The sequence below is a fragment of the Tamandua tetradactyla genome, chromosome 14 (genome assembly GCF_023851605.1).
Source record: "Tamandua tetradactyla isolate mTamTet1 chromosome 14, mTamTet1.pri, whole genome shotgun sequence".
Lineage (NCBI taxonomy): Eukaryota > Metazoa > Chordata > Mammalia > Pilosa > Myrmecophagidae > Tamandua > Tamandua tetradactyla.
Window position 1 is genome coordinate 3,034,353 of NC_135340.1, and position 14,981 is coordinate 3,049,333.

The 14,981-nt window shown below is 42.6% G+C and overlaps 1 protein-coding gene across 1 annotated transcript in view; it reads left to right on the top strand.

Moving 5' to 3' along the window:
* The first annotated feature begins 336 nt into the window (after nt 1–336).
* Nucleotides 337–14,981, top strand: part of POLE2 (DNA polymerase epsilon 2, accessory subunit) — a 32,257-nt gene continuing 17,612 nt past the window's right edge. The window contains exons 1-6 of the mRNA XM_077126833.1: nt 337–434; nt 3,812–3,912; nt 5,223–5,298; nt 7,042–7,119; nt 7,209–7,302; nt 10,920–10,994. Coding sequence (XP_076982948.1) covers nt 367–434; nt 3,812–3,912; nt 5,223–5,298; nt 7,042–7,119; nt 7,209–7,302; nt 10,920–10,994 — 492 coding nt within the window. The 5' untranslated portion in view covers nt 337–366. The remainder of the gene's footprint in view (nt 435–3,811; nt 3,913–5,222; nt 5,299–7,041; nt 7,120–7,208; nt 7,303–10,919; nt 10,995–14,981) is intronic.

The window sequence follows — 14,981 nt, forward strand, 5'->3', positions numbered from 1 at the left end:
GTGCCCTGGGCCAGGCGGGACGGGGCGGGGCAGGGAAGCAGGATGCGTCCGGGCGGTGCTGGGGCCGGGTGGGAGGGTCCTAGGGGCGGGGCAGTGGGGGGGCCTAGGGTCCGGAAGAGCCGGGCGGGCGGGGCATAGGGGAGGGGCAGTGGGAGGGGCCTAGGGACCGAACGGAAGGGGCTTAGGGGCGGGGCGGGAGGGGCTTAGGAACTGGGCTGGCCGCGTGGGAGGTGCCTAGGGGCGGGCTGGGGGCGTGGACTAGGGTTGGTGGGCGGGGTCTCGGGTCCGAGTGGGCCGGGGTGGGAGGTGCCTACGGGCCAGGCGGGAGGGGCTTAGGGGCCGCGGCTGTGGCGCGAAAACGCGGCTATGGCGCCGGGGCGGGTGCGCAGCCGGGCGCTCTCGGCCTTCCAGCTACGCGGCCTGCTGCTCCGGGGGTGAGTCGAGCTGGGTGGGCACAGCCGGGGCCAGGGGGGCTTGGCCTTAAAGGACAGGGGTCCCTAAAAGGTTCTCGTGGCGAGAGGGACCCGGCCGCTCCCGAGTGGGCGAGACCTTTGGGTGTGCCCACGCTCGCGCGGGACGGTCCCCTTGGGCCGGCCGAGCCGGAGACCCGGCGCCCGCCGTCCGCTGACCGGCCGCCTCGGCCCCTTCCCGCTGCGGGAGGCGTGGGCTGCACCGAGTGCGATGCGCGCCGCGCGGTCCCGCAAGCGACGGTGGCCCCGAATGAGGGGTTTGGAGAACCCAGGGGCGCGTCCGGAGGTGCTGAGTTACGGGGTTGCGGAGACGTGGGTCCCCGTCCCCCCGCTTTTGGACCAGGTCTTACTTCCACGAGAAGGGTTAGACTTGTAAGGGCTGGTTCTTCCGTCGCCTGCAGGATCTTTTTGTTTGTTGGTTTTCTTTCTCTTATGAGTTTTTTTAGCTTCCTGTACCCCAGGAGTCATGTTCCCTGGCCTTGTCACTGTTTTTACGAAGCTATGGAAAGAATCCTTTCCAGGATTCGCTCATCTTCACTGCTTTTTAGAATACAATATTTTACACATGTGACAACACCTGGTCCGCGTGCACATTTCTCTACCACGCTTTATTGCTGCTGTTGTGTGTGTAGAGCTTTTTTGTTGTTGTTTATCTCAGTAATGGTGAGTTTTGGGGGGGATAGTAATATGCAAGGGCAAGTGATAGTCTCTGTTAGAAAATAATGACATTTGTTCAACTAATCCATTTTGAAAATGTGAGCAATTGATTAATTTTTTCTTTTCCACTTAGGATTTGACCAAAAATTGAGCTTCATTAATTGATTCAGTCAGAAATATCTAGAAATCTGTTAGATGCAAATTACTGTCCTAGGACAAGGGCGTATTATAGTGAAGAACAGGACATTGTGGATTTGGTGGGGGTGGGGGGAGGTGTTGGGATAGTGTATTAATTATCCATTGTTGCAAAACAAATTCTCCCAAAACAGCGCACATTTATTGTCTCACAGTCTCTGTGGGTCTGGAATCCAGGTGTACTTACTGGGTCCTCAGCTTTGGGGTCTCTGCAAGCCTGTCGTGAAGAGGGGTGGGAGTTATCTCAGCTTTCAGCGCTGCGGAATCAGCCCCCAGGCCCCCCCCGGAGTTGGCAGGGTTCTGTACCTCCTGACTTGTTGAGCTAACAGTCTCAGTTCCTTGCCCCTGTTAGCTGGGGCCCTCACCTTGTGGCCCTGTGGGCCTCTTTGCCATAACCAGCAAGACGGAGTCTGCTTGCCACATGGAAGTCAGTCTTTGTAACCTAGTCAAGAAAGTGGCATCCCTCCACCTTTTTTTCTTGGGGAGAGGGGTACATGGTCTCAACATTGAACCCGGGTCCCCCACATGGCAGGCGAGAATCATACCACTGAGCTACCCTTGCACCCCCCTCCACTTTTAAAAATTCTCTTTTTAAAGCCATCACACAGCGAATATTGTCACTTCTGCTATATATTGTTGGTTAGAGGCAAGTCAGTAGAATCAGCCCATATTCAAGGGCAGGGATTACACAAGCATGTGACTCCTAGGAGGCAAGGATCATACGAGGCCATCCTAGAAGGCTGCCTACCGTGGATATTAAAGAGCTAATTCACCGTGTTTAATTTCAATTGTGAAGAGGATCCCTGGAGAGAAGTGCCACGAGAGTGAGTGACAAGATGCATAGTCTTCATTGAAGTCAGTTGGTGTGGGACTTAACTAGGGGTAGAGAATGGTGGGAAGAGATGGCTGTAGAAAGGGTAGTGAAAGCATTAGGAAGGCCAGAGGCACTGGGTGAGCTTAATAGGATTTAGGAGGAGCCAGCTCTTACGTGGGTTTGCAGGCTTTGGTCTATCTTAAGAGCTGTCCCAAGATTCACCCAAAGTGTGTGTAATTTTAGGGACTCAGCCATCAAATATTTATGGACCACCTTCAGAGTGCTTTTCTATTGAGTCTGCAAAGGATGCCATGGGCCCCAAGTTCTCAAGGACCCTCACCTATAATAATTGGAGAGATATGACATGCACATGTGAAACAATAAGCAGCTCAACATGTAGAACAATTAGTGTGAAGATTACAATGATAATATTGATGTGATGTGTAAAATTGTATGCTGAAAGTACAGAATGGTATGTAATTAGTAAGTTGTTTAAGAAGACAATGTTCATTCTAAGCATTATTGGTATTGAAGTCAGAAATTTATGTGATTTTAGTATGAGTTGTGTGTGAGTTTGCAAGCTGTGGAATGTGATATACTAGAACTGGAACAACTTTTTAAAAGGGAATTTAACAAATTACAAGTTTACAGTTCTAAGCCTATGAAAATGTCCAAACTGAGGCATCCTGATAAAGATACCTTATTTTCAAGGAAGGTGGATGGGTCTGAAGAACCTCTGTCATCTGGAAAACCATGCAGCTGGCATCTGCTGGTCCCTTGCTTCTGGGCTCTGTTGCTTTCAGCCCCTGTTCCTGCGTCTCTGTTCTCCAAGTGTTGGCATCTGTGTCAGCTCTGCTCTGAAGTTTCTGTTGACTGTGTCGTGTCTGGCTCTCTCCAAAATGTTTCCTCTTTTAAAGAATTCCAGTAAACTAATCAAGACCTACCTGGAATGGGTGGAGTCACATCTCCATCTAATCGACAGATCACACCCACACTTGGGTGTGTCATATCTCTGCAGAGATAATCTAATCAAAAGTTTCCAGCCTGCAATATTGAATTAGGATCAAAAGAAATTGCAGCCTCCACAAGATTGACTCAGGATTAAAACATGGCTTTTCTGGGGTACATAATACTTTCAAACTGGCATAGATTGCATCCGTGATTATATTCTATATTAACATCAGCATTTTTTTAGCCTCTTTTTTTCTGATTTTATAACGGAAAACCATGCTGAAATAGCATTCAGTTAGCTGGAATTTATTTTAAGCATATGCATTATCAAATTAATAAATACATATTTGAGTGTCCTAGTTGAGGCAGTTGGGTTTCTGCCACAACTGTAAGATAATAAATAATGCAAGGCTAATGTAACGTGTCCTGTTGAAGGTATAAATGAGTGGAATTTTAACAATTTCAAAAGGAGGTGACATTGTGTCAGATAGGGCTAATCTAGAAAAACTTCTTAGAGGAAGGATGTGATTTGGAGTTTTAAGAATGCTATGTTGGCAGAAGATAGAGGAAAGAATTTAGAAAGTGCAGGAAAGGTGCTTCTGGGGAGTCGTGAAGGGATCTTGATTTCAATGCCAGGCTGATGAATGTTTGCCAGTTTTTGGCATAAAACTTTTAGCCCTAAATACCCACGACGCACCTCATCTTTCTTTCTTTCTCTTGTCAGTGAAGCCATCAAGTACCTCACAGCTGCTCTTCAGTCCGTCAGTGAACTAGAGCTGGAAGACACACTGGAAAAGATCATCGATGCTGTTGAAAAACAACCTTGTAAGGAGCATTTTCCAATGACTCTTAAATTGGTAAAATAGTTCTGAATTCTGAATTAGAGCTATAGATTTAAATAGAAGGTGAGGATTTAGAATTAAAATGTCCCAATGTTAGGATACAAATGCATGGCAGCACTTTTTTCCAAGGAATAGTACCTTTAGTTTAGTTAGAATGCCAGGCTGTTCCCCTTTTGTGTTTCCTCCCCCCATTGCAGACCCCTCCCTGCACTGCCTTCTGGTTTTGATTGGGTGCTTTGAGGCACTTTTGTCTCTTCTGAGTGCTCATTCCCATTACTGTGTCTTAGATTAGGTAATCCTGAATGTTTGGAGAAGCATGAGCAGTTGAGCAAGGGGAGCTCCGTCTTCTTCCTTTAGCTGTTCTTTAGTCCTTCTGTTAACACACACTTTAACCTTACACCAGGAGTGCTGGCCTCTGAAGGGGAAATGCTCTTCTGGAAAAAACATCCTATGTCCCTAGTGTACCGAAGGATAGGAGTGGTTTGTGTCACTCTTCTATGTTGTGCAGATGCTGTTTTCTTTGATAATACAGGAAGAAACATGTTCCATAATATAGGAGAAACTGTTATTATATCTCATTTCCTCTTCTAAAGGCAGAATTGTAAATATACCTTTACCTTAAAAAGTTCCACTACAGTTGAAAATATAGAACATGAAGCTGGCCCTTATTATAAGTTAATATAAAATGTCTCATGGTATTTTGCTTGAGAATATATCAAAGTGGTTAAGGGTACCCACTCTGGAATCGGCCCTAGATTTGTGTTGCTCTGTAGAGAGCTGTTTGGGGGCAATTTAAAGACCTGTTCAAAGCCATGCTTTCTCCATCTGTAAGATAAGGGCATATTAACATTTATCTTATAGGACAGCTCTGTAATGAAATGATGCTTGTAAGGTATTGAGGAAAGTCCACATTTTTAGAAAGTGCTTAATACATGGTAGCTGTTATTGTTATCACTCTTACTATCATGCCTGTCGAAACACAGCAGTTGTGATAGAAATTATACTAATGTAATCTTGAGATGGTATTGTCTCCAAATAATAAAACCAGGATCTTACAGCTGAATTTAGAAAGTTAAGGTATTTGACTGTTACAAATGTATTACAGTGTGGAAAATTAAGGTATTTGAGGTACAGCTTTCATTATTCTGACCTAACACTTTTTTCTCCCTAAGAACTATATAATTAGAATATCAGGGTTAGTATTTGCAGATTATTTTTAGGAAAAGAGCTGCCTGTATAAAGAGCTAATTTTTATGCCTGTTTTTAAAATTTGACTTTAAATTCTCTTTTCAGTGTCATCAAACATGATTGAGCGCTCTGTGGTGGAAGCAGCGGTCCAGGAATGCAGTCAGTCAGTAGAGGAAAGCATGTATGTGGTTAAAATGAACATTTTCCCCCATTGAAAATGCTATCAAGTGCTTATTTTTATTATTTTCTTGGGAAAGTAATTATTGGTTAACATTTCTATAAGGGAGCTGTAGTTATTAAATGATTCATTTTTATTATTTTCTTCCTAGGATTTTAGATTGTACTGTTGTTTATGCCATTACTACTTTTTGCCACATACCCAGTTGATCTGACTTCGTATTCTGTGTAATATGTATCAGTTGAATCAAATATTCAAAAGCTTACTTTAGTTTTGTTCTTAGGAATGTGCCAACCTCAGAGAAGTTCAGCAATTTAATGTGGGTCACGTAGTGAATGCAAAGGAATGAAGGACCTCAGTTTTATGAATCTTTCCTCCATCTTATACCATTAGAGCTTTAGGAATTTATGTGGCAATAACTTTTCTGTGTTTTATTTCCCTGAATGTCCTTCTTTCCTTTTCTTCTTTGAATATGATACTTTCCAAATTCACAGGGATTAACTGGGAGAAAAACATCTGGGTAAATGGACAGAGAGCAGTTTTTAACTTTAATAGTTCTTTCCTATTTGGGGCAATTGAGATGAAGGAAATGAACCATGAGCCTTATTTGAGTCAGTAGTTTTAATTTTCTTCTTTGTTAGAACTTACTAGAACCGCCAAAAAATAAAGAAATTTTGGAATTTTAATTTTATCCTTGAGGACTCCTTATTAAAGATACTGCAGCACAGTGACATGCCCCTAAAATCATCAGTAGCAACTCAAGATGATTGTACCAAAGTGTAAGGATTATAGTTCAACCAAGGCCGACATTAAAGTACCTCTTGTTTCTGTGACGTTGGTCATATGCTACAGCTGGCCAAGGCAGAGGTCCAGTAAGGCGTGAATGGGGAAAAGTCTTCACAGCTTCACTTGTTGGAAGTAATTATATCATAGCACAAGAGAGAGGTTCTCATTTTATTGATGAAGAAATGACATGGCAAGTTAAATAACTTGGCAAGATTGATCCACTAGAAAATAGTAGAGCTATGGCTGGAATCCAGGTTTTCTGCCAGCCCACTGATTCTCTGCTACTCCGTACTTGTTGCTACCACCAGGTAGCAGGGTCTTTCTTGATCATTTTCAGTCTGGGAGAAAAACAAATATAATTTTAGGAAAGATTTTTTTCTTAAGTTGGAATATTTATGCAGTGGTACTTTAAATTATTTTTTTAATGTAGTTCAAATATGGTTATGTTATTAAAAGTTGTCTGACATTAAGTTATTTTGTTGATTTTTCTTTGGTAATATACTAGAAGTCTCAAGTTATGGCCAGAATTTTGTGGGTTCTTTTTCTATTATACAACTTTTCCTGGGACTCTTCTGCCTAATATTTTGGATTTAAAAATTGTTGGAAATGATTCATATCCTTTAATAAGATTGTAGCTTATAAAAATAGATATATATTGAGAGAGTTATTTGAGGTACGAACATAATTTTTTTTTCAGCAATTGACAGTCTTAATTAGAAGTTAATTTAAAACTCTCTTTTGCTTAAGAGTATTAGCCGTGATTTCTTTTCTTTTGAAAGGAAAATGCACAAGCTAAAATTTTACTCCCATGTTTTTTGACACTGAAGGAAATTATATATGTGACCTGAGAAAATATAAAAAGTTATGTGTGATGTAAATTACAATGCAAATTGCTATGCTCACCTAGAGCACTTACATTTTAGTAAATCTGGTCTTGTGTTTTTGTGGAATGTTTTTCAGAGAACAGATTTTCAATATCATAGGAGCATTTGATATTCCACGCTTTGTGTACAATTCAGAAAGAAAAAAATTTCTTCCGTAAGTATACCATCGATTGATTTTAAGTTAATTTTGGACATGCCTTTGTGTACTGTGATAGTCATGAATAGATGTTCCTTTTTTTCTAGTATATTAATGACCAGCCACCCTGAACCAAATTTATTTGGAACAGCAAGAGATAAAGCAGAGCTGTTTCGTGAGCGATACACCATTTTGCACCAGGTAAGTTGGGGAAAATTAGAGACAGTTCCAACTTAGATAAGGTTTGGGGTTAATCAGAAGATGGAATTTTATAGTCCAAAGTTCTTTGTTCAACAGACTATTACAGGGTTCTTTCTGTTCAAGATTATATAGGCGATACAGAGGTGAAAAGATATTTTCCTCTTAATAATAATGATGATAAAAATAGTAGCTAATGTTTATTACTTGCTTTTGATATCCTGGACACTGTGCTTAGCACTTTACGTGCATTATTTACCTTGTTTAATTCTCACAACATTTATATGTGTATAAATGCTATTATTATCCTCATTTGGCAGGCAAGGAAACTTTGCTCAAAGATCACATCTTCCAAGTAGAGCCAGGCTCAAGCCCAAGCTTTGTCCACTATACTATACTGCCATCAAGGAGTCTAAACTTATAATCTAGGAAGTTAAAGCCATTTTTACAAGTATAAAGTATCATTTTATATAAATGTAAAATATATATAAAATTTGGTAAGTGCTATAAAAAAGATTGGATTCAGTGGGAACACCAGGGACAGCGTTGAGGAGAAGATGGCAGTTGGCAAGGGCCTTGATTACTTCGATCTTGTGGAAATGGGGAAAAGATGGCGATAACAGTGTGAACAAAGGTACACAGAAGAAGAAAATGGACTTTGTGAAAGAAATGATGAGCCATCAGGCCACATTGTGTGGCGTGTAGGGCCCCTGAGGAGGGGTGAGTCTGGAAAGGCAGATTGGCGTCCAGTTGAGGATGTGCCCTGGGTCTCATTCCCGGGAACTGGGACTCTGTTTTGCGGGTAGAGGTAGCCCTAAAATGCCAGAGAGTCCCACTCCCAGAGGATTTTTGAGAGCTTCCTTTACCAGCTGGTTGGGATGAATTAGAGTGTGAGAGAAGGCATAGAGGAACCTGAGATACTAGTCCAGGCACAAATGACTACTTGGAAGGGAACAGCAAGGAAAGTAGAAAGAGGGGACAGCCCTGAAGCAGTGGAAACCAGAGTTCACGGTGCCGGATTTGCTGTGAAGGAGAAGAATGAGCATGAGGAGTCAACGATGGTTGAGGTTTTGAGTCTGAGGAGTCAAAGATGATTGAGGTTTTGAGTCTGAGAAAGTAGAATAATGGAGATGTATTAACAAAGAGGAAAAAGAGAATGTTTGGGGACGATGATGGCAGGTTCTGTTTTAAACATTTGCGTTTAAATGTTACCAGTAGGGTAGCAGGTAAAATGTGTGTCTGGAGCTAAGAAAAGAGATCTGGGTAGAAAGAAAGAAATTTAGGCTACATAGAGAAATAGATGGAACTACAAGGATGAGTTCTGTAAGAAAAAGAGAAATGATAGAAAGAAAAAGGGAAAGGATGGTTTGCGGGGGGCAGGCCAGAATGGCATCATATGGTGAAAGTACAAGAAAAAGGTTGAAAGAGAGGTGAACTGCAATAGTGAGCACTGAAGATGGGCTGAGGAGAAGGCGGGCTGCGGATGCTCATTCTCTCCTTCCATCACTTACATTATGTTGCTGGATTGATCTTCCTGAAGTGCTATGGGGCGAATGTCCCTACAAGGCCATGCTGAAGTTCTAATCCCTGCTCCTGTGGGTATGAACCCATTTGTAAATAGGACCTTGGAAGACGTTATTAACTGAATCGTGGTGGGCCTTGATCCACTATGACTGGAGTCCTTATAACCAGTGGGAATAAGGAGTAGTAGACAGGAGGAGACGCGTGGTCATGTGATGGAGACAGAGATTGAGTTATGGATTGCTGGCAAGCCACCACCTGAGCACTGTGGGCTTTGGAGAAAGCCTGGTTCTGCTGACACCTTGATTTTGGACTTCTGATCTCCAAAACTGTGAGATGATAAATCCCTGTTATAGTAACTAATTGGTAGTATTTGTTTCAGCAGCTCTGGCAAACCAAGCTATACTTCAGTATAGCTCTGATCATGTCATGAGTTTGTAGAAGTCTCAAGGAAATTCACTGCCTATTGAGTTAAATATAAATTATACTTCTTATAATTTGAGATTTTTGGCCTAATCTCTACTTTCACTCTAGTCAAGCTCTGCTGCAGCCAAAACTGAAATATGGAGATGCTGTTCCCAATTTTCTGCTTCTGTGACTGCTTTTACTGTTTTTCTTTTCTCCACTGTTGAAACCCTACTTATTCCAAAAGGCCCTTCTGAAATTCCTCCTTCTTAATCTCCAATTGGATGCAATCTCTTCCTACTTTAAACCCACTGACCACTGGACATGTCCTCTTCCTTACTTAGCAGAGCCGGCCCTGACTTGGCCTTTGGGATGCTTTTCCCTGTTATCAGACTGCAGACCCCATCCTGGTTTCCTCTGCCATGTCTGGAACAGTGTCTTTCAAGTGAATACCATATTTCTTTTTTTAAAAAATTATGTTATAAAGTCTCCTTTAGTTTTGGGGTATATCGTTTAACCTTTCTGAGCTTCAATTTTCTCAGCTGTGAAATAAAAATATTGAATCTCAACCCATTCTTCATATTTTATTGCATTTATCTTCCAGGAAACCAATCTGATTTTATTATTTTAATTCAAAATCATCTTTGTTTTCCTATGTCTGTAAGATAAACTTCTTAACTTGGCATACAAAGTCTCAGTTGTCAAGGCTCTTTTAGTTAGTGGTTACAGAAACTCAAACTGACTAAAACAAAACATAATTTATTGGTTGATGGTACCAGGAAGTCTGGAGTCACTGGTTTCAAGCATGACTGATCCAGGAGCTCAAACAACCATGAGACATTTGCCCTTTCCCATCTCCCAGCAATTTTTCAAAAATTGATTTACTTTCAAACAGGTTCTCCTTTTAGGGGACAAAGATGGCCACCAGGAGCCTTAACAGACCCCTTGGGGTGCAAGTTCCTCTTTTCTCCTAATTCTAACAAGTCTTGAATATGTCTTTTATTGGCCCTGCTTGAGGCACTAGCTCATCCTGAACCAATGGCTTTCATTTACTAGGCCTTGGTCCCTTGTATAGAAGGGAGGCAGGCATGAGAGGGGGCAGAGAGAGTTCCCCAGATTGATGCTCCAGGTAATCTCTTGTTTTGTCTGCCATTTGGCCTCATGCACCCCAGGAGTCAACAGTACTCAACTTCTCATAGCTTCCCTCACACTCTTTTACTCTTGTAGCTCTTTTGACATACCTTTCCCTGGCCTGAAATGTCTTGTCTCGGTCTTCCTTTGTTTTTGGCTTGGAAAGTCTCATTGTCATTTAGGATTTGGTGAGCAGCCACCTTCTGTGCAGGGGACGGTCAGCCCTCACTGAGCTCTGTTGTATTGTCCCTGCTGGCATTTTTCCCTGACCTCTCTGTGCTCTGAGGGCCAGGACTCGGCCTCTTGTCCTCAGATCCTCATCTCAGGATGGGCTGCTGCCAGGCATTCAGTAGACCTTGCTGTTTTTTTCAGAAGTGTTTTTTTCTATTTTTAAAAATTGTAGTCATAATTATTAAGTATATTGTTAAAATTATATGGATTTTCACATTTGTTAAGAATATATAATAGTAACAGTTGCTAAAGGACAGTGTTTCATTAGAGTGCTATTTGTATAAATTGAGGTTTAAATATGTTTTAATAGTTCATGTGACTCTTTTTTATAGAGGACCCACAGGCATGAATTGTTCACTCCTCCAGTGATAGGCTCTCACCCTGATGACTGCGGGAGCAAATTCCAGGTTAGAGCATTATCCTAGTTTTGGGAGTGGGTGGGTGGGGTGACTTATATGTTTGAATTTTTTTGCTTAATTCTAATATATTGAATTTTAAGCGAAAATGAACTACTAGTAATTGTTTAACTAGCTAACTGACCTGGTTACCTGCCTAGTGTTGACAGAAATCTCTGCCTTGTGTCCTGAGTCTTTTCCAGTTAGAACAAATCACTGTCCCTCCCATGAAAGTGGTCCATTGTAATCAACCTGCCACCATGTGGCAGGCTGATTGCCTCGAGTAGTGATCCCATCTCAGGGACTGAGTGTGGGTCTCTGATGCTGGCACATTGGGCACTCAGCAGTGGCCATAGCCAGGTCAGCCTTGGTGAGTAGAAGCCCATATTGCTGAGCCTTTTGGGCAGTGACTGGGGAAAGAGTCTGACTGGTATCCACAGAACTGCTTTACAGATCCACTTGATTATTAAAATCTTCCTCGGCTGAAGTTACTCTATGGTGAGCACCAATCTCTTCATGTTTTTTACCTACTCAGAAAGGTCTATCCACATACCTCTTCTCAAGACTTCAATTTGCAGAGCAGCCTGGACTTTTTCCAGTCTCCACTCAAAACTAGCAGCTTTTCAAGTCACTCAGTAAATGGGCCAGAGTAGCACACCCAATATGTTGTCTCCAAAATCCAAAGAGACCAACTACACGTTGTGCCTCTTTTTTGGTTGTAGGAGGGATGTAGCAGCATATCCTTTGCCTTAGAAGGGATGTCTGGACATGCCCCGCAATATAGGACACCTAGAAATTTCACTGAGGTGGGCGGCCTCTGTATTTTTGTTGGGTTTATCTCCCATCCTCTGACATGCAAATAAATGCCATACCAATGAGTCTAGAGTCGTTACTACACCTTGCTCGGTAGGTCCAGTGAACATGTCATCGGTTTATGGACAGTTGTGATGTCTTATGGGAGGGAAAGATGATCGAGGTCCCTGTGGACAAGATTATAAATAGGGCTGGAGAGTAGATATACCCTCAGGTAGGACAGTGAAGGTATTGCTGGCCCTGCCAGCTGAAAGCAAACTGGTTCTGGTTGTCTTTACTAACAGCTATTGAGGAAAAAGCATTTGGCAGGTCATGAGCTGCACACCTGCCACCAGGGGATGTGATGTATTTGTGTGCCATTATTTCTTCTTCCTCATCTATATTTTTTATTTTAATGGATCAGATGACCCAGCTCATGATAGGCAACTCAGGTCTCAAGGAAACTTGGCTCATGGTTAAGTGTTTGTCTTGACTGAGGTCCAGTAGCATTTATCTACAGTAAACATGGATTACTTTTAATAAAACTATATATAGAAAGGGTAAATTTGGTAATTTTATCAAAATGAAAAATTAAATACCTTTTATCAAGCAGTTTGCTTCTGGAATTTGTAAAAGTTTGTCTGTTAGATTTACCCATGAAAGTGAGCTAAGAGAAGTGCACAAAAATATTGGGGTTTTTTCGTAGTTGTGTGTGGTAGTTAGATTCAGGTGTCAACTTGGCCAGGTAAAGGTGCCTACGTCTGTTGCCGTGGACATGAGCCAATGGCATGTGAACCTCATCTGTTGCTGACTACATCTGCAGTTGGTTAGGAGGTGTGCCTGCTGCAGTGATAGATGTTTGATTTAACTGGCTGGTGCTTAAATGAGAGAGTGTAACGTAGCACAGCCCAAGCAGCTCAGCATACCTCATCTCAGCGCTTGCAGCTTAGCCCAGACCTTTGGAGATGCAGAAAGGAATCACCCCAGGGGAAAGTTTTTGGAACCCAGAGGCTGGGGAGAAGGTTAGCAGAGATCGCCCTGTGTCTTCCTGTGTAAGAAAGAACCTCAGTTGAAAGTTAGCTGCCTTTCCTCTGAAGAACTATACGTTTTTAACTAAATAAATCCCCTTTTATTAAAAGCCAATCCATCTTTGGTGTGTTGCATTCTGGCAGCTAGCAAACTAGGCCAGATTTGGTACCAGAAGTGGGGTGCTGCTGCAATCTGCAAATAGACATGTTGGAACAGTTTTTTGATTGGATAAGGGGAAGATTTTGGAGGAACTGAGAAGAGAATGATGGAGAAGTCCTAGAGTGCTTGAAGAGACTGTTGGTATAAATGGAACCACTGCCAGTCTGGACAAAGGGAGACACAAAAGGGACTAACTGGAGTTTGCAGAGTGAGAACCATGGATTCTTGTGTCTGAAGCTAGAAAGTCTCGGGCCAGGAGAGTGGACCCATCCATATACTTGGAGAGGGTGAGTTTGCCCTGAGGGCAGAGGGTGAGTCTCCCACCTTGTTGCGGTGGAAGAGTTGTGCTGCCTCAGGCCTTGGAGAAGGTACAGCACACTCCTTGGGGACTGGGAGAGCCTGACTGCCACTACAGGGAGGGGTTGAACGTGTGCCCCAGAATTGGCAGAGAGCCCAGGTGTGGTCCCAGTGCTTTCTCAGGGTGGAGCTGAAAAGAAGGTGGTCTCCTCAGTGTCCCCTCAGGTTGATTTGGAAAGAGGCAGACCACTACATAAGCCCATGGAAAGGGTAGGACTGCCACTTTCTGAAGCTGAAGGATAAATGACTTTCAGATTTTGAAATCCAATGGAGTTTTCCCTGCAGGTTTTCAGAAATTTGGGACTTGTGACATCTCTGTTCCTTCCAATTTCTCCCTATGGAAATGAAAACATGTATCCTGTGACTGTCCTCCTTTGCATACTGGCACCAGAAACTTGTTTTGAGATTCATAGGTCCACAGCCAGAAGAGAATTTTTGCCACTTTAATATCATTTAAGGTGCTGTGTATAGTTGCCAAGCTGACAAGGGATAGACATGTGGTAGTTAGATTCTGGTGTCAGCTTGGCCAGGTGAAGGTGCCTAGTTCTCTTGCTGTGGACATGAGCCAATGGTACACAAACCTCATTTGTCACTGATTACATCTGCAGTGGGCTAGGAGGCGTGCCTGCTGCAATGAATGATGCTTGATTTAATTGGCTGGTGCTTAAATGAGAGACTCAACGTAGCACAGCCCAAGCAGCTCAACATACTTCATCTCAGCACTTGCAGCTCAGCCCAGGCATTTCTGTATTGGAGATGCAGAAAGGAATCACCCCGGGGGAAGTTGTTGGAACCCAGAGGCCTGGAGAGAAGGCTAGCAGAGATGACCTTGTGCCTTCCCATGTAAGAAAGAACCTCAGTTGAAAGTTAGCTGCCTTTCCTCTGAAGAACCATATGTTTTTAACTAAATAAATCCCCTTTTATTAAAAGCCAGTCCATCCCTGGTGTGTTGCATTCCGGCAGCTAGCAAACTAGAAAATTGTGGTAACATATATACAACATAAAATTTCCTATTTTAATCATTCTCAATTCAGGGTCACTAATTACCTTCAAAATATTGTGCTACAAACTCACCACCCTCCCCCTGTCTACGTGGGACATGACTCCCAGGGGTGTGGGTCTTCCTGGCAATGTGGGACAGAAATCCTAGAATGAACTGAGACTCAGCATCAAGGGATTGAGAAAACCTTCTCAACCAAAAGGGGGAAGAATGAAATGAGACAAAGTGTCAATGGCTGAGGGATTCCAAACAGAGTCGAGAGGTTATCCTGAAGGTTATTCTTACGCATTAAATAGATATCACCCTGTTAGTCAAGATATAGTGGAGAGGCTGGAGGAAACTGCCTGAAAATGTAGAGCTGTGTTCCAGTAGCCATGTTTCTTGAAGATGATTGTATAAATGATATAGCTTTCACAGTGTGACTATGTGATTGTGAAAACCTTGTGTCTGATGCTCCTTTTATCTACCTTGTCAACAGACGAGTAAAACATATGGAATAAAGATGAGTAATAGGAGGAACAAATGTTAAAATAAACTTAGATTGAAATGCTGGTGATCAGTGAGGGGGAGGGGTGGGGGGTATGGTATGTAGGAATTTTTTTCTGTTTTCTTTTTATTTCTTTTTCTGAATAGATGCATATGTTCCAAGAAATGATCATGAT